At 35.0% G+C, this 27,802-nt stretch overlaps 1 protein-coding gene across 13 annotated transcripts in view; it reads left to right on the top strand.

The window, feature by feature from the left end:
- The window catches only part of TRDN (triadin), a 403,216-nt gene that overhangs the window by 235,048 nt on the left and 140,366 nt on the right, over nucleotides 1-27,802 (top strand). For 10 of the 13 annotated variants that reach the window (XM_053592195.1, XM_053592194.1, XM_053592192.1 and 7 more), the window contains 7 exons: nucleotides 1,595-1,624; nucleotides 5,780-5,809; nucleotides 6,567-6,584; nucleotides 10,035-10,067; nucleotides 10,182-10,208; nucleotides 12,167-12,193; nucleotides 21,194-21,241. In XM_053592195.1, the coding sequence (XP_053448170.1) occupies nucleotides 1,595-1,624; nucleotides 5,780-5,809; nucleotides 6,567-6,584; nucleotides 10,035-10,067; nucleotides 10,182-10,208; nucleotides 12,167-12,193; nucleotides 21,194-21,241 (213 nt within the window). Of the gene's footprint in view, nucleotides 1-1,594; nucleotides 1,625-5,779; nucleotides 5,810-6,566; nucleotides 6,585-10,034; nucleotides 10,068-10,181; nucleotides 10,209-12,166; nucleotides 12,194-21,193; nucleotides 21,242-27,802 lie in introns of those variants that run through there. The other 3 variants (XR_008380234.1, XR_008380233.1, XR_008380232.1) reach the window with 2 other exon arrangements.

The raw sequence follows: 27,802 nt of genomic DNA, 5'->3' as shown, positions 1-27,802 counted from the left end.
ATATTTTTTATTGACTAGTAACCTAGAGTTTCAAAGTCTTGTTAGAACTATCCTTGTAAGGAAATTATTAATAGATGAAAGTATTGATTAAGCCGGGTGAACCAAGCAAGAGTGTAAAACTGTAGGCACATGTTTACTAAAACAACACCCCAAAGCAGGAACACCCCAAAGCAGGGATACATCATTTGAGTCATTGAAGATCTTGCATAAATCTTTTTGGGATGTGTTTTTTAACACCACAGGCATATAATTAAATTTCACATAGACAAAATTCTCAGGTACTCTGTGTGAAGACAAAATTTAAGCACAGTTAGTATAATCCTATAGTAGATGGGTGTTTTTGAATTATCAAGTGACAAAATTGATAATGATATTTGTCGTGTGGGAAAAAGGCCAGATTATATCTGTTCATTCACTTACTTTTAACTTTTCCAACAAAGGAAATATTTAAAAATTTGGTTTAGGGTGGTGCCTGTGGCTCAAAGGGTAGGGCGCCAGCCCCATATGCCGGAGGTTACAGGTTCAAACTCAGCCCTGGCCAAAAAAAAAAAAAAAAAAAAAAAATTTGGTTTAATATAAATGTGCATGGATATATGTTCATGTATAATTATAATTATTATTAAGAGTTATCACATTTACTTTGGAAGTACATTTTAAAAATTACTTTAACAATGTTTTAGGCACTGATGAGACTATGAAATAAATATCTCTATATTGCAGGAAGTTAAAATTTGGAGATTTAGGAAATTTAAGTGATATCTTAAGTAGAATGTCATGTGTTACCGAAATGAATTGGAGAGCTTGTCACTGCCATATGTGGTAAGACAAAGTGATGTTTAGTAAGCATTGGGGGTTGCAGGAGTCATCATGGATAGCAGGGAGGGGACTTGGGCTTAGACTGGCCGAAGATTAAAAAAGCATTGCTGGTGAGTAGATGGCCTGAATAACTATAAAGACAGCAATAACTATGACAGACCGCCATCATTATCAACACATGAGATAATGACCTCAAGTAGGATGGTGGCAATGACATAAGTAAAAAGGCCAAGTGTGATGAGCATTTTGAAAAGAAGTGTTCAACACGGTGTATATAGACTGAGACAAAGGAAAGAGTGAAAGTGGTATTAAGCTTTGGAGCCTGGGTGAATAGGAAGATGCTAATTGTCATATGTAGTAATTTCCAGGGAATGGAATTTTCTTAAGGGAGAAGATTCAGTCTTTATCAGCTTAAAGTGGAGCAGACAGAGAGTAATCAGGCAGTAATTTTTCTGTAGCCTATTAGAACTTAGGTGAGAGATCATTCTAGTTCACAGGTATTATTTAAGAAATTGTGTTGAATAAATGAAATATAGACCCAAACTGGAAAGGAAAGTGAGAAACAAGGAATTATTTTTTAATAATTTAGGTGCAATGTCCAGGCAGACATCTATTGAAATTAAAATGCCTGAAAAGGACAGAATATAATGGAACTTACCTTAAAAGATGGAACTATAGGCTGCCTGGGTTAATATATTTCCAATGGCTTTTTTCTGCTCATATTCTGAGAAATGGTCATTTAATATGTTTTAACACTATTTTCTTTTTATAATTTCAGCAGTAACTAAGAAGGATGAAAAAAAGGAAGGTATGTTTTATACAAAATCCCACTTTTTGTGTGTGTGTGTGTGTGTGTGAGAGAGAGAGAGAGAGAGAGAGAGAGAGAACTATTTACCAACATTCCCAGTTGGATTTTGATGAATATCCTGTCTATATTCCCTTTGGATAACTGGTTCTATTATGTACATATATTTTAGATGACTATACTTTTGCTACCTCACTTCACTCAAAAGGGTGACCTACTTTTTTTTTTAAACAGCAGAGATTCTTTTTTTAATTTTAATTAAATCATAACTGTATACATCAATGAATTATGGGGTACAGTGTGCTGATTTTTTTTAATAAATTAAAATTTGTATTCTGAAGTATTCACATACAATTGTAAGAAATAATATAGAGATCCCATAGACACTTTACCCAGTTTCTCTCAGTTATAACATCTTAAAAAACCATACTACAATATCACAACCAGGATATTGACATTGATACAGTCAAGATACAAAACATTTGGGTGACCTACTTTTTAAAAGTAATTTTAGTCTAGTCTTTCCCAACATCTAAGAGATAAAATAAAGTCTCCCCAAATCCCAGCTTTCCTACTCCACTGGCGGTTTTATTAAATGTCAGAAACATGTAAAATACAAACCCCATTTCATTGGCATTCACAACAAAGTATTGACTTAGGAGTGTATGAAAAGGTTAAATTACAGTTTCACAGCTTAAGGTTTTATATCTGTTTCCCAGTGCTAAGCCTATGTTGAGTCCTTCACCCAGGCAGTGTGCTGGTATTGTTATCTGAATAAAGATATCAACCAGGCAGGTTCCACAAAAAAAGATGAGGTACTTCATTACCAGCAAGAGTAGACTACCAGAGAGTTAATTTTTTTTTCCTTCAGTATGAATTGGTATTTTATTTTCCTCTGGCATCACTTATGAACACAAAAGACCATACCTGATATAGTGGTAAAGATGAGTGAGTGACAGATTGAACAGATTGTGAACACATCACTGCTTTTAAATCGCAGATGCTGGGGGCTTGATGTTCTTAATAAAAGGCTTTTGTTCAGATAGTGGGCAGATGGTCTTAAGGGACGTATACTCACCGAGAAAGCCTTCATAATATTTCTAAGCTGTTTCAGCAGATTGCTGATAGGGCAATGCAGTTTAATAGTGTGAGTATTATTACTCTCTAGCCTTCATAGCTCTTCCAGGTCAATGTGCTCTTTCAGTACCAAGCAGGATATTTTTTCGTTGCTTAAATACTTTGCTTGTATAATCACTTGCCCTGTTGACTCCTAAAGAAAAAATGTAACTTTAGGATGACTTTTTAAGTAAATTTCACGATAGCTTTCAGTTCTTAGAGAAAACATACAGAACTTTTTAAACATACACTTGGTAAGATCATGGCGTGTTATTTATTTATTTATTTATTTTTTTGTAGAGGCAGAGTTTTACTTTATCACCCTCAGTAGAATGCAATGGCATCACACAGCTCACAGCAACCTCCAACTCCTGGGCTTAGGCGATTCTCTTGCCTCAGCCTCCCGAGTAGCTGGGACTACAGGCGCCCGCCACAACACCCAGCTATTTTTTTGTTGCAGTTTGGCCGGGGCTGGGCTTGTTTTATTTCATCTCAATAAGTGTCATAATTTACCTGACCCTGTAGTTCATGTGATGTTCTTTCATTTCATTACTATTGACACATCATGAAATATATTATTCATTCTTATTATGAGTGAGAAGAAAGGCAGATTAGAAATAATAGACATCCCATAGATATACATACCGTATTGAGCTTTCCACCGTCATCCCCTTCCAGCATCCGGCCTGACAGTGTAAGGATTGGAAATGATCTTCTTCTAATTTGCCATGTTCCATCCTCTATTCCACCACTTTCCCAGGTTTTATGTTCAATTTATTCCTGAATCACCATATGCTTTCCATAATCTGCTGTGATTTCCAGATTTATTGGCTATTTGGGGGACTCCAAAGATTTTTCAGTGTGGACCATGTGACTATTTGTCAGTACACTAGAGTCAGACCACTTGATAAGTCACAGTGGGCACTGACCTCATGCTTTCAGCTGTTGTGTCATAAGAATCTATGTTTTTAATAGAAATGAACACTGCATATTATTAATGCATAGTTAGGCATATGACAAAGATACTGTTTCATATAAGATGCTCTTATATGCAACTGTTTTATATAATAATTTTCTATGTATTTGAATTGCTTGCTTATCCAATCAGCATTACTCAAGAAGAAAATAAATGAGAAAATGCTTGCAAAGCGTGTACGTTTTAGATAGCAAATTTAGCCTCCTTCCATACAGTTCCTGAAGAGAAACTAAAATTGCAAGAAGATTTTTTAGATTGGTTTTTAGGATGCAGCTTAATTAAAAAAAATTGAGTCCAAAATTATTTTTACTGTGCTGTGCTGGATGCAATAGTATTTAATAAGTGTTTATTGGGTGAATAATTGTTTTATTTTAGGAACCTATTATTTTTCAAATCAAGGTTCATTTTGTTTCCCTTGTGTATTAAATGTATGCCTATTATAGAAAAATTGATTCAGAAGGGAAGAAATAAAATCTCTGATTTTTGAACCTATTCACAGCCATCATTAGTCTGTTGGTATATTTTGCTCTACTTTTTCTTTACATATACACCTATGTTAACGTGCACACAGAAAGTCATTTTTTGCTATGTTTTTATTTTTGCTTTATTCAATTTATGTGATTTAGCTAATATTTTCTATAATTTGAAAAACATTCAGTTGACTGTGTATTTTTGTATTGTGTGGCTATACCATAAATTCTTTAACAGTTGCTCTATGTTTTAGATGGTGTTGTTTGATATTCACGACATTAAGAGTTCTGAAGCAGTATCATAAAAAAAGCATCTTCCTACATTTATTTTTGTGATAATACTGCACTTTCTTCTTTGTATTTCTAGAAATAGTATTCCTATATCAAGAAGCATGCTCATTTTTATGACTTTCTGGATTCTTTCCCCAGTGTCTTTCCTAAAATGTTTTAGGAAAATGGATTATGTCATTCAGTTTATCCTTCTGTGAAAGCGAGATGTTACTTTCAGCACACTGTTACTCTTGCTGGTTATCAATTTTTCATAAAACAACTTTCTTGACCATTTAACTGCTTTTGGTGAATAGACAAGGAGTACATTCTTTATCTTCCAAAAATTAAGGCCCCTTATTTCATCATGGAAGTAAAGTTATGATGCTTCCACATCTCTGTGAAGCACACCCATCCCTTGACTTGCACGTCATCAGTGCTTGTTTGTGGTTCTAGGTTCTAAGCTAGATCATTATAATTCAGAACAACGTTTATCACCTTTGGCAAGTATTCATTCAGAATCATTACTATGGTTCTAATTTCAACGGCAAAGAATTTCAAAATTAAGTTACGGAAGAGGTAAAAGGACAAAAAAGACAAGAAATAAAATATTCTAAGAAAAATTTTCAATTAAAGTACTTCCATCCTAAACTGAGTGAGGTCAAAAACTTTTTGGGATAGGAACACAGAGTTTCCTGGCCTAAATGATGGAAAATAATGAACTTCTCAGATCTAGGCTGAACACTCATCTACTCAAAATGTTTGTTGACCGCTACATAGCAGTTACAAATGCATTATAATAACCCATTCATCAGTAACCCATGAGGCAACATCAACTTATTTCTTTTCCAATACAACAGAAGTATCTGAATATCTGCACTGGAAGTGTATTGATTCTTCAAAGAGAGGGCAGTACAGTTTACCTGGACTGGCTCAGTTTAAACAAATGGAAAAAAATAAACCAAGCTAACTTCATGGACTCTAATGCATCCCTAGGGAAATGGACTATAGATTTACTGACTTTGAGTCTCTATCAAAAGATCATTACAAGTACAATGAAATCCATATACAAATTGTAGGTGGATTATTTTCTTTCATGTTTTTTCAATATTTTATACCTCAGAGAGATTCCTACCTCCTGCCTCACTCTAATACTCATTTTTACAAAAGCAAAATAGTTCCTCTTTAAACTTCATATTTTAGAAGTATATCATGCAATCAATCCATTTTGTTGAAAAGGGTTTCAGGGCTTATGAAAATTTGTTGTGAGTTAATCATTTGTGGATTTATCATTTTTGTTTTATCAATAATTTGTTTTTGTGTTTTCAGATTCCAAGCAAACAAAGACATCTGCAGAAGGTATTTCCTTTTTCTGTCTTCTATTGATGAACTCTAAAAATAGCATTCTTCTTAAAGAATTTACAAAGAAAAAATTATGTATAGTACAGAGGAGAGAGAAGAATATTGAGATTAATAGAGACAGTGAGAGGCTCAAATCTTTTCTGAAAATGCTGTTATGTGAAATACTTAGCAATACTAAAAATAAATGTTGCATATATTCACCTTTCCCAGTAATCATTTTTAAGAAATATTTACTTGGAAAGAAATTGAAGCATGTTTGATATCAAACATTTACTTTACTGGAAAGCATGCATTCAATTAGTTTTGGATACACTAGTATCAATTAGAAATAATTGAATATTTCTTTAAGAAAGAAATAATTGAATATTTCTGAATAATTCCTTTAAGTCTTGAATTAATTTATAACTCATTTGGGAACTATATATGCAGCCATGGACTAGTTCACATGGGTTTATATGCACAATTAATTTATGTGCTCAAATGTGTTTAAGGAGACTACCAGGTGTAAATAATTTAAAAGGGTTAACCAATATAATCCACAATTAATTCATTGTCAAACAAGGGTTTTTTAATCAAATCATGGAAGCACCTATGATAATTAACAATACTTCAGAGTAACATTCACTGTAAAATTTAAGGGGAGAAATGGGGAGGAAGACTAGAAAATTTATAGTCTAATCAATATGTTCGGTAGTAAGTTTTATTTTTGAAAGATGTAAGAGCAATGACTTTCCGTTTATATTTCTTTTACCAGAACAACCCAGGGGAAAAAGTAAGAAAATGCATGCAAAGTGTATTTGTGTGCATGTTTTTTTTTTTTTCTTTTTACTGCTATTTTTGGCCTGCTGATGTATTTAGACCTGTAGGTTTGAATCTGCATGTGAACTCTGTTGCTTTTTGTCAAATTAAAGAATAAAGTACATAAGCTGGAGAGTCAGAGCAGACTGAAAACTAACAGTCATTCTTGAAGCCCTTTTTCAAACTCATGCAATCATCTATTTTCACTATCCACAGGCTCGTAATGGAAAATACAAGCAAATTCCATTAACCAAAATGGTTTATATTTTTGTGAATTTAGTCCTTATAATCTGATTACTTCTCAGTCCTCAGAGAAGACTGACCAGAAGTCTCTACAGGTCAGTTCTACAGTCTCTTTCCTCGTACCATTCTTCTTGTAACCCATAAATATTTCAGCATGTTCATGTGATTTATGACATTTTGTCCACGCCCTGATTTCCCCACACAGGCACTATGGACCATGGCTAATAATGTTGCTTTGGATCCATCCCTTAAGTTCTATCCACTGTCGCATTAACGCACCATTAAACCTGTTTGCTAATAATTCAGTAAAACTCAATGCCTTGAGATTGTGTCTTTTGCAAATATACGTTATCCTCTAAAGAAAAGAGGAAATATTTAACAAACAAAAATTTTAAAAAAACTAACTCTATTCTATATGAGTCATTAAAAATCAACATATTTTCATGAATCTAGACATTTCCAATGGATATAGAAAAATGTTTTAAAATGCACAAAAATTTTTAAAAACATGTAAGTATGTTTTGGCCCTGCAAAAAGTCAGGACACTGAGACATTCTGTCATAAAAATGCTCTCAAATGCCCTGCAGAAAGGCTCATGAAATTATATCACAACTCAGCCAGGGGGAGCAATCCACTGATAGAGAAGGGTGTGTTCGTTTAGTCTGAGATTTATTTGTGTGCACAGTAGCTGATAAGTACTGTACAGGAAGACGGAAACCTCTCTATAAACCATTGCACTGGCAGGAAAATGGAGGACAGCTGGAGACTTGAAAAATGGTATTCACTTTTATATAATATGTAAATAACACCCTGAGGCCCTCACTTTCTTGCCGTCTATATGATTTAAATGCTCCTGCAGACTCACTGCAGTTCCCTTGGCAATCATGGGGCATTGATGCATTTAATAAATAAACATGCCTTCCCAGGCATTCAGTCACCACTCAACCGCTGCTGTCATTGAGAAGATCCGTGGAGTATGACTTGGGCAGTAACAGAAAGAAGAAATAGTTTTCTTTAAAACAGTTACCAGTACTTTTCAAATTAACTTACTTATTCTAGCAGGGGTCCTCAAACTACAGCATGGCTCATGGGCCACATGCGGCGGTATGATTGTATTTGTTCCCGTTTCGTTTTTTTACTTCAAAATAAGATATGTGCAGTGTGCATAGGAATTTGTTCATGGTTTTTTTTAAACTATAGTCCGGCCCTCCAAGGGTCTGAGGGACAGTGAACAGGCCCCCTGTTTAAAAAGTTTGAGGACCCCTGTCCAGTGTATAATCTAGACTTGCTTTTATCATTGTTATTATTGTATCTTTCAATTTGTTTGATTTGGATTTTTTTCTTCAAGACTGCTTCATCCGATCGTACACCCCAGTCCTATATATTATTTTGCTTCTACTTTTTCAGTCATCACATCTTAAAAGGTTGTTCTTTTTGCACATTAAAAGAGAAACAAAGTGAAGAGTACACGGGAACTTCCTGTATATTTTGCAAAATCATGTCGTCCATAAAAGTTAAAAAAAAAAAAACTACAAAAATCAATCACGGGCATGATTGGACAGTTCCTATAGAATTAAAGGGCAAAGTAAATTATATTTATTAAGGTAATTTAATAATTACACCCAGAAATACTCCTTTTACCCTAAATAGTGAAACTTTTATCGTGGTGAAATGTGAGCCTCCTCTTGTGTATTTTTCCAAATTATTACAAGTGTTTTTCTGATTAGATGATGGCTTTCTGTGAAGATTGATATGCCTCTATTTTAATTTATATCTTACGTATAGTTAGTGTTTGATTTTGATGCGTAACCAAACCTACTTCCAGTACATTTTTTTGTCATTACTTTACAAATTCTAAAAATTGTTTTATAATTGGAGCTTCAGTTCAGCAATAGATTAATCAATGCATTTAATTGCTTTTTGTTTGTCAGGCAACGTTTCATAATGTTCTTACTACTTTTAATTTTAGCTGAATCATCAAAGCTTCTTCCTTTTGACCTTCAACACGGGGTTAAGCCATTTATTTTATTTGTTTTGCTGCCTGAACATTATCTTAGAAGTGGATAAGTTACTCATTATGCTCATATAACGATAAGCCTGATAACAAAGCTGTACCATTGAGAGATTGAAGTGATGACCAGGGAAGACTCATTCTGTTTCTAAAATGTAGTTAGTAGAACTTTTCAACATGAGCATCTTCTAGTTTTCAAAACTTACCCATGTTGTAAGGATGGAAGAGATAAAAATGGAAGCGAGTAATAAAATTTAACAACTCACAAAAAAATAATCTATTCATTAAATTAATCTTTACGTAATCTCTCCATTCTTCTTCCTTAAAATATCAGATAATAATGTGTCTATGTTAAAGCATTTCTCAAGAAATCTTCTTTTAAATTAATTTGACAAGGTTGTCAAGGCAAAATAAGTAAGAATAGAAATGCAGATGATAGCTCTTCATATAAAATTAATGCTTGTACTTCACATAAAATTAGTACTTATTATAATGTAAATGTCAGCTTAATCTTGAGAACAGAATAATGCTTTGTCTCATATAATATTGACAAAAGTGGGTTCTTAAGAAGAAATACTATATTAAGAGGACTCCATGAGGAGCATTTGTCCTAAAAACAGGGCAAGTGGGTTTTGTTTTCCCTGAAACTTCTTAGCCTATTTTAGTGTCTTAAATATGCTTCGTTAAAGCCTTTGTCTTAACTGAATACGTATCACTTCAACATGAGACGATGATCCTTAGAAGAGGTACACATATGAAATTTGTTCATCTTTATCTTTCTGAGAATTTATTTTTAAAACAGCTCAATAATTATTCTTTCCGCTTATTATTTTATTACACATTAATTTCATGTTGATGTAATACAACAATAAATTAAAATTTTCTCCATCCTTTACAGCCTGTATTTTACTTTTCAAATCTCGAAAAATGTAAATTTCTCTAATATTTTGAATGTTTTGATGCTGCTGCATGAGAGGAATACACTTTCCTTCACTCCTAAGGGAAATGGAAGGAAAGAATTATTCTAAATACACACTCGGACTCTTCACGGCAGCTGTTCTCAGTTGCTGCCATTGGGATCAGCCCATGCGTCTCTTTATGTTGAAACAAGCAAGTGGTGACTCACAAAGTTGGAATAATAATGATGATAACAATAATCCTATGTTTCAGAACCGGAAAAGAAAGAAAAACAGGTGGAACCAGGTAACTTTTAAAACTCTTCTATCCACTTAATTTCATAATATTGTTTAATTTGTGATTGACTAGTGAATTGAAATTGAATGACATCGACTGCTTTTCTTTCCTTCTTTCATACAGCAAAGTCACCAAAGAAGGAACATCCAGGTAAGCGAGACTGGTAAGACTCTTTCTACCTAACGTGCAATGTTTACTGCTGGGGCAGCCTCAGACAGGAAGGCAGGCAATGACAGCGAACCGCAGATAATTCCTTCACTTCTGTCTTTTTTCAATTCTTGACATAGACTTAACATCTATGCACTTTTAAAAAACGAAAGCCAAATATGTTACACCCTTGGTACTCAATGTGTGTTCTGGGAACTACAGCAAGCAGGCTCACCTGAGAAGCTGCTGGAACTGCAGACCTCCTGGATCAGAATCTGCAGCTTCCCAAGATCCCCTGTGGATTCCTCCCGAGGGCCTGGGAAGCACTATTTCACAGTTTAGTGTATAAACAAAACAAAGTAAGAGCCAAGCGTTTTCTTTAACTGCATTTTTATTACCTTGCTTTTAAAATATGGAATATTCAATTCCACTGTAAATACTCCCCCTATTCAGAATGTCACTTAGGAACATTTATTTTGTGCTGTTTCTGGGGAGTTGTAGTTAGAGGTAGGTTTTGCTCTGAATATATTTATCTTTTCTAACAAGAAAAAAAAAATGAATAGAGTCAAACAACCAAACAATAACTAAAAGTGCAAATGCAGTTGGTGTGGATACCAAGCAGTTTTCTTAAAGTTTTCTAGTGTTTAACCTGCCTGATTAATCCTTTCAAATGAAAATTTCTGACATTTCTGTTGAACTCACTTTTAAACATCACCTGTTGATTTTGGCTGGCTAACTCCTGCTCCGGGAGGTTCACTGAGGTTGTGTGTGCGTGTGTGTGTGTGCGCGCACACGTGTGTACAAGCTGTCAGTCTTACTTTAGGTCCTTTAGTCATTCTTGATATTATGTCAATAACCATGCAAATATAGATCAACTGTGGTCCCAGCTTGCTGTAAATCACAGTAAAACACAAGTTTCAAGGCACGTTTTATTTTCTTTTTCCAAGTTTGTAATGCTTCATGAGGCAACCCCCATCTGTTTATGTCTCTCAACCTAGTTTTCTTACCTTTATAATGCAGTTTATATATGATTATTAATAGCGCATAGTGTAATATGCTATTATTATCTTTCTTTTTCCACCTTTAAATAGTCTAAATAAATTAGTACAGACTATTTTTACCTCTTTATCCCCAGCGTGCCTATGATCCAGCTAGCACTCAGCGGACACTGGATAATGGTTTATTAGGTGAAAGATGGGATAATTGCTCATTTCACTATTTCACATTAACAGTCACGCTGTTCAGCTCTTGGGAAAGGAGATTTTGTCTCCATTACAGAGGGCAGCCTACTTGTTTAGGGATACATCCCCACAAAGAAGACAAACACGTATTCTCACTTACGCATAAATGCAGGAAGCTAAAATAGAGCATATATCGTAGAAACACAGAGAGAGCACAGAAGGCCTATTGGTGCTGATCCATCCAGTTTAAAGAATTTTAATAGCTAAATACTACTGTCTACTGTTAAACCTGCCAAAATATAGTAATTACTTGAATTATTATCTGTTCATTTCAGGGAGTGGTTACAGTGCAACAACTTAGCAGTAATTAGCTTTATTTTTAACATTGAAATCCTTGAATAACTTATATAGTAAATTCATTCTTTTCATACCATTTCATGGACTTCTAGGAAAATGCACTTGTCTATATATAAAACCAATCAGATCCTTAGATGATTCAAAATGGAAAATACAGTGAATGAGTCATGAATTGGGATTTTATGTTCCTTTTTTTGTTGATGCTAAACAAAAAATGTCTGTGGTTCGTGGAATATATTTATTTAGAGGATATCAAGGAAAATGGCAGAATGTTGTTATTTAGTCCATCTCTGATCTATTTTTCCTTTAGTGTCCAAGATCATACATAAAGTTTTTTTTAAACAGCTAAAATAACTTGAAAATTTTAGAACGATAAGTAGACTTGTGATTAACGCAGACCCTGTTATTTCTTGCCATTAACAGCTCCAAGAGACAAACAAGTAAAAGCAAGTATGTTGAACAAAACTTTACAAGAAGAGCATATTTTAGCAGCTACTCGTTTGTGTTTTCTGCTGTAGATGATGCTATTGCTAATGTTTCAGGCTGGCTTACTAGTCCCTTTGTGTTATTATTTGTGTTGAAACCATATGCAAAATTACTCATCACTATCTTTTCTGTGAATTTGTTCTTATTAAAATTTATCTATAGTGCTTTTGTTTGTAAATGTTAATTTGTCCAGATGATAACTCCTTTTGAATTGCTTGCACTTTTGCTTTCAGTAATGCAGAGTGATAAAGATCTCTTCAGTTTTTTAAACACATCAGACATAGTTATCCTAATGATCAGTCACTGGATCAAACCAGCAGGCAACACAATGTATCTACCACAAATATCATGTCTTTACTGAAATGCGTCTGCCAAAACTTCATCAACTACTGCTCTTATGATGTCATAATTTCCTTTTATGATTTATATCCTCAGATTATGAAATATTTACTGATAATATACCATGGCATTTGCATCAGTAATAGCTCTGACAATATTCATAGGCAAGAATGCTGATTTCTTTGTTGGTGTTTCTAATTTTAATGAAGTATCTGACAAACGATTATCAATAAAAATTATTTTAAGAATGATGGGAAGTATATTATTTAAGAAAAAAATATATTTAACTTTTATAAGCTTTGTATAATATATAGGATTTATAGCCAAACCTCAGTTATCTGAATGGTATAAATGTGCTTATGTATATTTTTGAGGGGTGAGAGTGCCCCTCAAACACACCAATGCATATTTTCTTTAGTGCCAAGTTGTTGAGACAGAGTATATCATTGGTGAATATACCAGAGAGTAATTAAAAAATATATTGGTGGGCATGCTTTCTTGTTTTCTTTTTCTTTTTCACATAGATTTTTAATGTAGATTTTTCTTTTTAACATAAATTTATATGAAATGGCATTTATATGAATTGAGGACTTTACAAGCGATGCTTGGCATGAATTTAAAATGCCTCTTATGTTTTCATAAAAAGTTTTAGCCAGATATAAAGCCAATTGGAATGCTGTATTACAGGGTCTTTAGTTGCTAATTCTTAGTCTATAGAAATGCATAGTCAAGAAAATATATAAAACAAAACTAATAATTTTGTAGCACTGGTAGATAGCTTTAGTTGAAGATTATTCTGAAAAGGAACATTTTCTTCTAGGAAAAAAAATGTGACATATAGATAAAAATGTTAATTTGCCATTGAAAAAATCTGAGTTTTGCTTTCTATGAAACAAACTATTCAATCAGGGTTTAAAGAGATTAACATCTCTGGCAGGACATTAGCCAATTAGGGTTGCCACATTTTCTTAAACCTACTATAAAAATTTTAAAAGAGTTAATATTTAACTTCTTAATTGGTTAAAGGTTTGTGCTTAACATGGACATTATCCTTTAATGAAAATTTTAATTAGAGGTAATTCACAAAATGTTTAATTCTTCTGATAACTATGTCACCAGCCATCTCCCCTAGAAGTATTTTTTGGTATTGAAACCATATAACAGAAGAGTATTGACACAACTGCTCTATGTTGTGGGGGCTGCTTATACAAAGTGAATGCCTAAGGCGAAAATTACATATTATTCTAAATATGTTTGAAAAGCCTTTAAATTCTGTACATAGTGTGGCGCACATAGTTTTGTGTACGTGACGCTCACATTTAGGACATGATTTTACATTATCTTAAGTTATGAGAGCAAATGACAGAGTGAGATATATAGCTGAGTTAATATAAATTGTGTACTTATGTGATATAATTCCATACTATTTAAAGGATAAGTGAGATTGAAAGGATTAGAATAAGTCCCAGGAAAAAGTAGAGGGGCTTGGGTTGAGTGCATAGTATAAAATTGTTTCATAAAAGTCCTGAGAAAATAACCACAATCACTGTTGTACAATATTGGAAGACACAGACAAGCTTGGAAGCTGTACTAATTCAGAGCAGAGGTTTTTGTGATACTATGAGTTTGAAGAAAAAGAAAACCCTTCAGGTTAATGGTGCAGTGATAAGGAGGATTCTTAATGCCTCCACATTGAAAGTTAGGTGTGTGCGGAGTAAGAATGTCTTGCAGCAAACTAGGATGCTAGTTTCCTCATGTCAACACAGATTCCTTTCTCTATAACAGTGAGGGGAAAACTGACTCAACACACCCATTTCCCCTCCCTCGAGTCCCCTGCCTTTGCCCCTTCATACAGTGGATAGCAACACAGAGGTTGACAATGTGATTAGTTATTTCTAAGCAGGAAGAAGACCAAACATATTCCAGATTATAGGGCATTTCAGATGTTTTACCTGTGCATGGTGAATCTTCTAGAAGGAATGTGGTTGACATTGTTTACCAAATGGATCTGACCACATCACCTTCTTTTTATCAACGACCATGTCATGGCCAAAATTTCTGAGGACCTTGGGTAACAGTGTCACCGTATGCACATTCAAATAAGCAGTAGTCAGCTTAAATTTTGAGCAAAAGAGTCACCAAAGTCCCGGTCAGGATAAAAGTCCAGTCATTTTTTTAATTGTGAATCTAAATTTATATGAAATGGCAGTAACCAGGAATTTTTCACCCTTTGATCCCTTCTCTTTGCAAATTTGGTGGTATGCTCAAGCCACGAAGACTGTGTTCGTCACCTTAATCACACGTCACCATCTCAGTGTGCAAGTTACATACATATCATATAATCTATTAATATGTGTCAGGACCATTTGGGTGAAGCCAGAATGTAGAATATAAAAGTAAAGCCCCATTGAATTTATTCAATTATACAACATTAAAAAATTGATGACAATTTGTATTAACAAAACGACATCATTTTTGGACTCAATTTACATACTTTGACTGGGAAATCACTGGAGGAAAGGTCTGTGGGTTTGGACCGTCGTGCCTAATATAATATGGGGTGTGTCCAGACCACACACCTCACAACAAATGTGATCTTAAATGATCTATGATCTTAGTTAGGATTAGATTGCCCAGAATAATTGTGAGTGGGACCTCTTTTCACTTGATTGGTTTTGGATAATAAATGATATGATCACTAAACACATCACAAAGGCTGCAATCGAAGTATATTCCCAGAATAGTGCCACAGTGATTATTTTAGGAGGTTTAAAAACCAGGAAAGCAAGGATGGAAGTGACCTGGGGCTGATTTCGGTGGCAGGGCAAGATGTGCTTTCTTGTTTAAGACTATGTGTAAAGCCCAGCTTGGTGTCCTCAGTGCCAGCCCCAAATTGAAAAATGTCATAGTTCAGAGTTGAAGAATGTTCATTTAAGGTGGCTAAAGAGTTCTGTGCTGATAGATGGGTACTAGCATCAGTGAAATCTAAGTTTATTTAACACAGGCAGGAAAGAAAGAGAGAGGATTTCAAACAAGAAATCAGGAATAAATTTCAGTATTAGGAAAGTAAAACAATTAGCAAAATAGCACTCCAAAATGTGGCTGTTGAGATAATTACCACATATATTGAATGCTGTTGGTATTTTATTATAAAGAGTAATATGGTGTTGGATAAACCAAATTGTCCAATAGAAAAGAAAAATAAAGTGACCTAAATTATATCTCACTTGAGCAAAACTATGACAGAAAAAAGATCAGCATTTTAAAGAGTCAGACAATGAACAGACTATTTAAAAATGTTGCTGCTATTGTTAGTATTCATTATTTCTCCTCACTTTGTACGATTTCAAAATATTACTTCTAGTTGGGTCAAAGATATAAATAGTAAAGGAAAAATAAGGCATTATGTTTTAAAAAGGCATAAGAAAATGAACTTAGATGGATGGTCTCTTGAAGCAAGAGAGAATTAGAAAAACTAGATGTGCAAAATTCAAGTCATAAATTTGAAATGTGTTACATTTCAAATAATTTGAAATTAATTTCAATAATAACACATAATTTTATGTGTTACAAATATATTATCTAAGTTTGTACATAGATAGATACCAACTTAGATAATATATTTGTAACACAAACTTAGATAATATATTTGTAACACATAAAATTACCAAGAAATTAGTAGCAAAAAAATAAAATAGGAGGACAAAACAGAAAAATAGAAAGGAAAAGTAGGCAAAAGATATAACACAAGTATTCGAAACAAGAAAAAGTCCTATAATACACTATTTTACAGAAAGCAAACTGATAAGAAATGGGGGCTGATACACCACTGCTGATGAATGTAAAATTTTTGGAAGCAAAAACGTGGCATTTACCTGGGAAAGTAAAACATGAGTACGTGCTATGGCCCCACAATTTAATTTCTAAGAGAAGGATTCCACATGTACACAAGAAGATATGTACAACAATATTCACAGCAGCATTCTTTATAATAAAAAAATCAGACATGACCTACTATTGTCCATTGGCAGGAGAACAGTATGTAATGTGTGGACTACATGGTGGAATACTATGCAGCTGTTAAAATTAATTGACTGTAGCTGCACATATCAACATAGTTACATCTCAGCAAATCATAAGGATTAAATAATACAGATCAATTTATATAAAGTCATCTCATTAAATGGTATAATTTCACTTAAATAAAATGACCTGACTTTTGTTTATAGATAAATACACACAATAAAAACCTATGTAGTGAAAAATGATGCAAAATTTAGGACAACAGTAACTCTGAGATTAAGGGCAAGGCATGTGATGGTCGTGGGATAAGATAGAGGTTTCAAAGACCTTGGCGACACTGTTTCTTAAGCTTGCAGGGTGACACTCTGTTTCTTAAGCTTGCAGGGAATTACAAGAGTGATCATCCTTTATTGCATCCTTTTATTTGTGCACTCATTAAAATGTGCACAAATGGTATATACCTTTCCTTTATACTGTATGCTTCACAATAAACACATTTAAAAAGGAGAGAGTGAGAAGAAGGAAGTGCTGAGGCTGAGCGTAGCAGTCTTCTGGAGACAGCCTGGAGCACAGGGAGGTGAGGTCTCTGGGAAGGGCACACAGATCTGACAGGTGGAGGTAGTTTCTGTGGTGATAGAGTGAAAGGCTTCAGATGCTATGAAAGCATCAACAAAGGAGAAAATGGATGAGCTAGCAGATAGAAGCAGTACTTACAAGAACAAAGGCCTTGACTATCAAAAATGGAAGGATTAAACATGGGCAGGGACTGATCATCCTTGGGACTACAAAGAAAAAATAAGTGTGGGTATGTGCTGGTGAGGGGTAGCAAGGTGAAATAGTCTAGTCTGTTCCTACGGTCACTATAAATTTCTCAATAGCAGCTGACCTCTAAAGTGCAGGATGTTTAAGTAGGGAAGAGAATTTGGGAACCAGTTGTCAAGACCATAGGAAGCAACTTCCCTGGGTCTATGGGAGTGTTGCTGGCCAGTGCTGGGTGGTCCCCTTTTTAAGACCTCTGATCAACATTGTAAGTGAGATCTATAGAAAGGGTGTCTTCCTCCAGTGTAGATGGCTTCTCAGTTGGGGGCCTAAAGCACACTTGGTGTTTTGGCAGATAAGAGCGGTTTGGATTGTGTTCCACCAAAAACCATGTTGAAGCCCTAACCCAGAACCTATGAACGTGGTCTTATTCTAAAATAGGGTCTTTTATACAGATGTTATCAATGTAAGGTCATTTTCCATCCTCATAAGAAGATGGAAATTTGAAAACATGTAGACAGCCTGCAAACTGCACATAAAAGCAGAAATTAATTTAGTGCTACAACTATAAGCCAAGAAATGCCAAGGATTGCTGGCACCTCCCAGACCTCAGGATGACGGAAGGGTGGATTCTTCCCAAGAGCCTTCAGGGAGGATTCTAAGGGTCTTGCCAACACCTTACTTTTGAACTTGTAGCCTCCAGAACTAAAAAAAATACATTCCCATTGTTTTTTCCTTGCCCCGCAGTTTAAAGGCAGTGCTGGGAAACGAATACAGCAGGAAAGAATGAAAACAGAAAATAATAGAGCAATTTAATTAGGATTAATTTACATGTAAAATTGATGAGAAACAAGATAAGGCCACAAGGAAGTTTTTGAGGAATGAGAAAGTGGTAAGATCAAAGAAATTAAAGTACTAAGAGGATCAGATACTATTTAGAAAGAATATTTGAGTGCCAGATTATAGGACTTTTTTTGTTTGTTTTTTTGAGACACAGTATCACCCTGTCACCCAGGCTAGAGTGCATCGGCCTGGCTTAGCCGGTTTACAGCAATCTAAAACTCTTGGATTCAAGCAATCCTCCTGCTTCAGCTCTGGAGTGGCTGGGACTATAAGCTCCCACACAAAGCCCAGCTAATTTTTCTGATTTAGGAGAGATGTGGTCTCACTCTTGCTCAGGCTGGTCTTCCACTTGAGTTTAAGCAATCCTCCCACCTCAGCCTCCCAGAGTGCTGGGATTACAGGTGTGAGGCACTGCACCTAGCCGAGAATAGGGTCTTTGAAATCAAAGTTCTGGCAGTAGAGGAAAAGTCCAAATTTATATAGGCCAGATTAGGGTTTCTAGTTTTCTGATGAGAAGGTGAAAGAAATGAGAGATCAGATGGTTGTATGGATTGTGTAAATCATGGACTCCCAACCCTGAGTAAACGTTAGAATACCTTGGAGCATTGGGTAGCGCCTGTGGCTCAGTGAGTGGGGCGCTCAGTGAGTGGCGCCCACCCCATATACTGAGGGTGGCGGGTTTGAACCTGGCCCTGGACAAACTCCAACAAACAAACAAACAAACAAAAAAAGAATACCTTGGAGCGTTTATAAATATACCATTATCTAGGACTCACTCGCCCACTCATTAACTCGAAACTCCACAGCCCACCTCAGACATCTGAATAGTAGAGGCTTATAAAAAAATCCCCAAATTTTTCTAATGTGCCACCACGTTTAAGAGTGATTCTTAATGAAATCCTACAGTAGTAGCGGTGGAGAGCGTGATAACTATGAGTGAAAATATTCATTGAATAACAGGATATGGTCACAGGTTAGTTGATGAGAATAAAGAGGAATAGAGCCTGGAGCCACCTGATAACATGTACTCCAGAAGGACTGAGATTGCAGGAAGCAAGGTGGAATCTAGGACAAGTAAGGAGAAGCCAAAAGGATAGATGAGTTGCTTCCAGACACGTCGGTATGGGATGTGGAAAAACATTCTCCATTTTAGAAAACTGCTTGTCGGGGATGCAGTGTCCTTAGCTAGTTGGTGTTTGATATTCTGAGAAGAGGCTCAGGATACCGTGGTGTGTGCAGCTGATGGGCAGAGCACACAGAGAAAGAGCCTTGGAAACAGAAGAAATGCAGAGCCACATGGACTGTTTTTTTTTTTTTTTTTTGCTGTAAGACTGAAACTCATGGTAGTAACCTAAGTGAGCAGCAATGGGGATCACAGTGGAATTTGTCTTGATTAATTCTCAGGGAAAGTTTGGCAATCAGTTTCCAAAGTATGGTCCAGATCAGCATAATAAGCATCAGCTGGGAATGGATTAAAAAAGCAGATGCTGGGCGGCGCCTGTGGCTCAGTCGGTAAGGCGCCGGCCCCATATACCGAGGGTGGTGGGTTCAAACCCGGCCCCAGCCCCGGCCAAACTGCAACCAAAAAATAGCCGGGCGTTGTGGTGGGCGCCTGTAGTCCCAGCTACTCGGGAGGCTGAGGCAAGAGAATCACTTAAGCCCAGGAGTCGGAGGTTGCTGTGAGCTGTGTGAGGCCACGGCACTCTACTGAGAGCCATAAAGTGAGACTCTGTCTCTACAAAAAAAAAAAAAAAAAAGCAGATGCCCTAGATATGCCCCAGCGTGACCGAATAAGACCTTCCAGGCCCAGCTTCTGTGTTTTCCAGCCCTCCAGGGTGATTCTGATGCATGCTAACGTCTGAGAATCAGTCTTCTGAAGTCTTTAGATGGAAGGTATAAAACAGCAGGGGTCTGTTCAGTCCTGGAACTCAAGGTCTTAAGACAGCTTGAAGAAGAGGGTATTTATATGATTTCTTAGGTGGATTTGTGAGTCTTGTGGTATCAAAAATCAGGGAATTAAAACGTGAATGTGCTGGGAAGGCTTCTTCTCACGTCTGAGCTCTCTCACAGCCCCACATCTTCTGGCACAAGGAGGACAGGTGTTTGAAGACTCTTTGTTTTGCTCCCAGAGCCTTGGTGGCTTAGCATATATGGGTGAGGAGAAATATACGAATACCAGTAAGTGTAAATAAAGAAAATACGTATGTCCGTGATGAACAACCTCAACTATAATAAAAACTTTACAAAATGAGTAAATAAAGCTTTGGGAAAATTTACCAGCTCAGCATTTTTTAACGTTTTTCTACGGACTAGAGAAAACTGCAACTTTAATCAGCTTTGATTTGTGGCCCAACATTTTGTATTAGGGCCAGAATTTCAGATTACGTCTTCAGGGGTAGCTCTGGTATCTTCCACTAAGTATTCAGTGAAACTCTAAGAAGACATTTTTGGCTATTTTTATTCTCTTTCTACCTCTCTTTCTCTCTCAGAACACCATTCAAATGAAATTTTTTATAATATTATGGCTAACCTTTCATAATGTAAAGCTAAATGATGGAGGTGAAAGGCTGTTTGCCCTTGATCGGTATTAAAGGCTAAACCACCTTTCATAGCCTTAGTCATAAGAAGGCCTGTAAAACTCGTCCATAAAATTCATCACTTAAGATTTCAATTTACACTAACAAATTGGTATCCTACTGTATTTTATGAAATAATCCATCTTTTTCATGGTCACTGGTTATACAAACATACAACTTTAATAATTGTTGGGTTGTACCTTAGAAAAGAGTTTCTGTGTTGTTATTTAAGAGCGCTTGTTATTATTTTTTTTAAGTACAAATACTTAGTCCTTGGCTTTCTCTGTGGCTTGCTTTGCTTTTGGGTGCCACATGTACACTTTTGGGGGGCTTATTTCATTCCAGTATGACTTACAATAGCATAAAATATCAGTCTGGCATCACTTGTGCCCATTTCTCATTCCTTTAATTTCTGAATTTGCAGAAACTGAACGACCCAAAGAAGAAGTTGGTGCTATCTCAACTAAAAAAGGTAAATGCAGTCAGGACTGTAACATATTGTTGTACGCTTATAAAAGGTATCTACTTATTGATTTTTCTCTTTTATTGATACAGAGACAAACTCATTTTGCATGCGATTTGCGATTATCTAACAAGGGTTTGTCGGTGGTGTTTTATGCTAATAGTGTCATGCCTTTAGGGTCATAAATTAAAACTAGGAATTGTAGTCAAATGGCAAGTTAATTTTTGAAAAATTGTACAAATGTTAACTGTCTAACCTCAAAAGGATCCTAGTCAACAGGAGAGTATTCAAATCCAATGTGATCAGGGATGGATTGAATGAAACTGTAATAAAACTCACAGAAGAAAGGTCCACTTTGTGCGAGAATAGTATCCGATTAGGGAATACATGGTATGAAACACTGTCTTGGGCAAGTTTTGCTTTAAGATCATTTTGGGAAGCTTGGAATGAAATCAATAATGTATCTGATGTCTTTGGAAATATGTCCAGAGACAATTTAACAAGTTTGTCCTTAACACATATGCACACACACAAACCTACACACATACCCTTTCACAACACTCTGTTACAATGACATAAAATCTCTTTCTAAAGAACTATGTTATTGATTATGCTCTATGAAGAGAACATGTAACAGAAGTATAATATATTAAATATATATGACACATAACAGCACGCTCAATCCCAATTTATACATACGAATATAAACAATACATAAATATAAATTAATATATAAATTTACATATGTGTTAGTAAATAAATTATAAACATAAATTAATACATTACATGTTAGGTAATAGATAAATTAATATATAAAATTATTTTATATGTACACACACATTTATGTCTAAGGAAAGAGAACAAAAATTTTGTAAAGGATTCTTAAAGAAAAATGTGAACTGTAATGTAGGATAGTACCTAATTAGAAGCAATTTAGTTATTGAAATGAATAGATACTCTCTTTCAAATTCAGCACTATTAGTTTGAATTTACTAGTAAATAGAAGTGTAAGCTGTTTTTTAGTCATTTTCCTTTCCATTCTAACATTTGTGATGCTATTTTTGAGATAAGTCATCACAATAGATGTTTAATTGACATTGGTACTGTAATGTACTCTAATTGACATTAGTACTCTGCAGTCATGGATTTACCAGAAATTCACATTATAAATCTTCTTCTGTAATGTCATTCTGCAATTGACATTGCTCAATGGTATTAAGTTAAATGTGGGTACAGCCTGATTGCTTTAGAATGGATAATGCATATTAGCATGAAAAGGATAATGCTGTTAATATAGAATCAGAGAACATCATAAATCTACACACGGATTACATTGTGGAATGGATGGGTCCAGTAAGTAGATTTAGAGACAAGGTACTGATTTTTGTTGAAAGAAAGAACAAAGAGTATGGCCAAGTTATTTTAAAAATCAGTCAGAGCTAAGCGCACCAAGGTGTTCAAACAGCAGCATCAGGATATCTTCTGGAGCTAGATTTCTATACAAGGCCTAGGGAAGCCATGGGTTGGGAAAGACAGTCTGGGGGCAGGGTTAGGAAGCAGAGATCAACCTGCCGGAAGCTAGCCCATGAGTAGACTCTGAATTACCTAGACCCTTGGTATTTAGGGTGGAAATACAAGCACATATAGTTTGAGGTCTAGTTGGGTCAAGGTGGAGTAGGCAGAGGGATAGACTTGAAATTGACTATCAAGGAGTGAACTCTCCAGAAGCTTCAACCAAGAATAGTTCCTGAGTTTGAGTATGGCTAAACATTTTGGTGTCAGTTAAACAGACCTGGTTCACAGGCTTAGAGGAAAGTAAAAGGAAATCAAATCTGTTTATAAATTATTGACCTCAACTATTTTGGCTCTAGCTGATCTTAGAACTCATCCCCCATTCTCAATTTAAATATCATTCTGCATATTGGATTTGTCTGCAACTGCACACAAGGAAAGGAAAGCATTTTCTACAACAGAGCAACCATACGTGTTTTGAAACTCATGGTGCTGAGGGCTTTATCAACTTGACAAATTACAAGGAAAATTAAAGGAGACTTTTCTCATTTGTCAAGTAGATTGTTCATCCACTACCTCTCCATTGACAGTCAGCCACATATGAAAATATTTATTGCTTTCATTGTATATTTAGTGTCCAGACCTCAAACTCCAAAGTACTTGTCATACCTTACAACATGCCCAGATTCTCATCTCTCACAGATAAGCAGAATCAGAAAGTAATTTGGGTGTTATTTTTGTTTTAAAGATATTGTAGAAACTATAAAAATACTAGAAGAGAGTGTAGGGAAAACCCTTGAAGAAATTGGGTTGGGCGAGTTTTTTATGAGAAAGACCCCCCGGGCAATTGAAGCTGCTTCAAAAATACACTATTGGGACTTGATCAAACTAAAAAGCTTCTGCACAGCCAAGAACACAGTAAGTAAAGCAAGCAAACAGCCTTCAGAATGGGAGAAGATATTTGTAGGTTATGTCTCCGACAAGGGTTTAATAACCAGAATCCACAGAGAACTCAAACGTATAAGCAAGAAAAGAACAAGGGATCCCATTGCAGGCTGGGCAAGGGACTTGAAGAGAAACTTCTCTGAAGAAGAAAGGTGCATGGCCTTCAGACATATGAAAAAATGCTCATCATCTTTAATCATCAGAGAAATGCAAATCAAAACTACTTTGAGATATCATCTAACTCCAGTGAGACTAGCCTATATCACAAAATCCCAAGACCAGAGATGTTGGCGTGGATGTGGAGAAAAGGGAACACTTTTGCACTGCTGGTGGGAATGCAAATTAATACATTCCTTTTGGAAAGAGATATGGAGAACACTTAAAGATCTAAAAATAGATCTGCCATTCAATCCTGTAATCCCCCTACTGGGCATATACCCAGAAGACCAAAAATCACACCATAACAAAGATATTTGTATCAGAATATTTATTGCAGCCCTATTCATAATTGCTAAGTCATGGAAAAAGCCCAAGTGCCCATCGATCCACGAATGGATCAATAAATTGTGGTATATGTACACCATGGAATATTATGCAGCCTTAAAGAAAGATGGAGACTTTACCTCTTTCATGTTTACATGGATGGAGCTGGAACATATTCTTCTTAGTAAAGTGTCTCAAGAATGGAAGAAAAAGTACCCAATGTACTCACCCTTATTATGAAACTAATGTAGGACCTTCACATGAAAGCTATATCCCAGTTATAACCTAAGAATAGGGAGAAAGGGGAAAGGGAGGGGAGGGAGGGGGGAGGGAGGCGGAAGAAGGGGGACTAATGGGATTACACCTGCAGTGCATCTTACAAGGGTATATGTGAATCCTAGTAAATGTGGAATGTAAAGGTCTTAGCAAAATAACTAAGAAAATGCTACAAAAGCTATGTTAACTAATGTGATGAAAATGTGTCAAATGATATATGAACCAAGTGTATGGTGCCCCATGATCATACTAATGTACACAGCTATGGTTTAATAAAAATAAAATAAAATAAAATAAAATAAATAAAAAAAATAAAGATATTGTAAAATTGCTCTTGTAAATCGAGGCTTAGACTAGGAACAGTGTGCAGTGTTAAGTGCAAATTATTAATTTTGTGATTGCTTCGAAATTTTTTAAGTTAAAGAAAAATTTAATATTTTAAATTAATTATAATGTGCCAGTTTATACATAGTATGAATTCTTTAATCTGAAGCCTGCTTTAAAGCTTTTTTTTCCTTTGGAGATATAGTGCTTAATCTTCAAATATGATATAATTTTACTAATTTATATTGGTTGCAGACTTTGTAGCTCTCTTATCATTTCACTTTCATTCAGTGTATATTTTTGGATCATATGTCTATTATTTTTTCATATGTCTTTATTTTTATTTCACTAATATTCATCTAGTAGAACTTCCCAACATCTGTAGTAAATTATTTAAGCTGAAAACTGAATAAACCACTCTCAGATTAAAACTCTTTCTCCCATTTTTTGATAAGATAAAACCCAAGTTTGCTAAAGTGGCTCTTACATCTTCTTCCAACATCATCGTTAGACATGTCCTGTTTTGCATGCTACAACAATGCCATAATACTCACAATTCCAAATATACCAGAAGTAAGAGTCTGAGAAGATGCAGGAAGGGTTAGCCTTGTGAACAGACTGAGTAGTTAACTTTGAGAATTAACAAGAAATCTCCCTCTTTCCTGACACTCCACCATACTATATACCCAGAGACCAAATTAATGTAAGACTTTTTCTTTCATTATTGGTGATTTATTCCATTATTTCAATCAATGGCATCTCCAGGTAGTACCTTTAGAACCTGAAAAACTCTTGGGAAGTTTTTATATTGTTTGGAAAATGTCTTATATCTTTGGAGATCTCCACAGAATTAGGTTGATGAATTTTACATTAGAGTCAGAAATGAAATAACCAACATTTGATGCAAAACATAATTTTTTTTCTGTGCACATAATTAGCATTTTCTGTGACCTTTTCTGAATAACCAAAAAAAAAAAAAAATTGCTTTAGGGAACTAGCTTCCTCTATTTAATATGAGTGTCTGGAATGATGAACTCATAATTGAAAAGAAAACTGGCCTTTATGGATAAGTCAAAATCCACTTGTTTTCACTTTACTCTTTAGAAGATTAACATAAAATTACTAAAAAGTACATATATTCTACACAGTATTTATGATGAGTATTCTGAATGAAAATCCTAAGAATATATGTTCATAGGGCTCTGTTATAATTACAAACTGTCAAAAAAAAATTTCCGCATTGATTAGAGAGAACAGTCACAGAAGAGAGTACAGTTCCACACCTGCGAAAGTGTAACTAACTCTAACTTGACTTTCTGGTTTTCTGCAGTTGGGCTCATCCTCTAGTTTCACACTATCCCCAGTCTTTTCTGTGGGAATCCTCTGCTTCAGTTATATTTGTTCACTTTTCTCTTGGAACAACTAAGACTTTCATGCCTCTTTTGTTTTTTCCTCCTTTCTCCTTGGTTACAACTGAAATCTTTCCTCTTTCAGGAAATCCACTCACAGTAAAACTGATCTCTTTTATTTCTTAACTCAGAATATTTATTATCAAGCAATGCCACTTGTCGGTTAATGTATTTAATCACCAAACAAATCCATATTGATCACATCGCTTACTTTGTCAGGAATAATGCTGGATTTTCTGACAAATGGAAACAATACACTTCTAAGTGTCTCATGGGTTAAGGAAAAAAATAAAGGTGAATCTTTGGAAATAAGATGAAGTAATTTATCTTCCTTACAAAACATTCATTAGTAAAGAAGAAAAGCTGAAAATCAAATACCTTAAGACATCAAGAAACTATTTAAAGCCCACAAAATTAAACTCAAAGCAAGTAGAAGAGAAACAAGCAAACAAAAAAATTAAAGAGTAGAAACTAATAAAACAGAAACCAAATAGTTCAATAGGAAAGCAACAAAACCAAAATTTGATTCTTTATTAAAAAATAATGACATTGGTAAATATTTATGAAAACTTACTAAGGAAGGAGAGACAATGCACAAAAGACTAACATCAGTATAAAAGGAGCAGGTTCTACTGATAAAAAGAAAATAAAAATATTTTCCATTAAGTTTTAAAATCTTAATAAAATTGAAAATTTATATCTATGATTATCTTTCCCCTGAAATTTAAGCCAGATGGTTTCACTGGTGAATTATTTCAAACATTTAGGGAAAAATTAACATCAATTTTATATCAAGCCTTCCAAAGAATAGAAAAGAGGAAATACCCTCTAATTACAGGAGACCCGAATTATCTTGATACGAAAGTTTAACAGTAACCAAAGAAGGATAAAAAAGAAACTTCTTTTGTGAACATAGAGACATGGTCTAAACCAAATATTAGTAGATCAAGTCTGTGAAAGGTAAAATTCAAACAAGTTTGTCTGATTTCAGAAATGCTAGATTAAAAAAATTAAGTGCATACAAATCAATGTAATTAACCAGAATAAAAGATATATATATATACATACATACATATATATATTCATCATCGTAGATACACTTGGAACCAATTAGAAAACAATGAGATGAAACTAATATCTGACAGCTACCTGATCTTTCATAAACCAAACAAGAATACACACTGGGTGCAGGAATCCCTATTCAATAAATGGTGCTGGGAGAACAGAATAACCACATGTAATAGACTGAAATTGGACCCACACCTTTCTCCACTCACCAAAATTAATTCAAGATGGATAAAAGATCTAAATCTAAGGCATAAAACAATAAAAATCCTCAAAGAAAGTGTGGGGAAAACACTTGAAGGTATCAACCTGGAGAAAGACTTTATGAAGAAGACTCCAGTAGCAATTGCAAAACAACAAAAATAAACAAACAAGACTTAATTAAACTGAATAGCTTCTGTACAACTAAGGAGACAACAACCGAAGCAAATAGACTACCATCAGAATAGGCAATATTTGTATATTAAGAATCAGATTAAAAGCTTGATAACTAGAATCTACAAAGAACTCAAAGTAAGCAACAAAAAGAAAGTCAACAATCCCTTTTGTCACTGGG

Source organism: Nycticebus coucang, chromosome 5 (assembly GCF_027406575.1).
Source record: "Nycticebus coucang isolate mNycCou1 chromosome 5, mNycCou1.pri, whole genome shotgun sequence".
Taxonomy (NCBI): Eukaryota; Metazoa; Chordata; class Mammalia; order Primates; family Lorisidae; genus Nycticebus; species Nycticebus coucang.
Note: the sequence above shows the minus strand (reverse complement) of the source record. Positions and strands in the feature narration are given on the sequence as shown.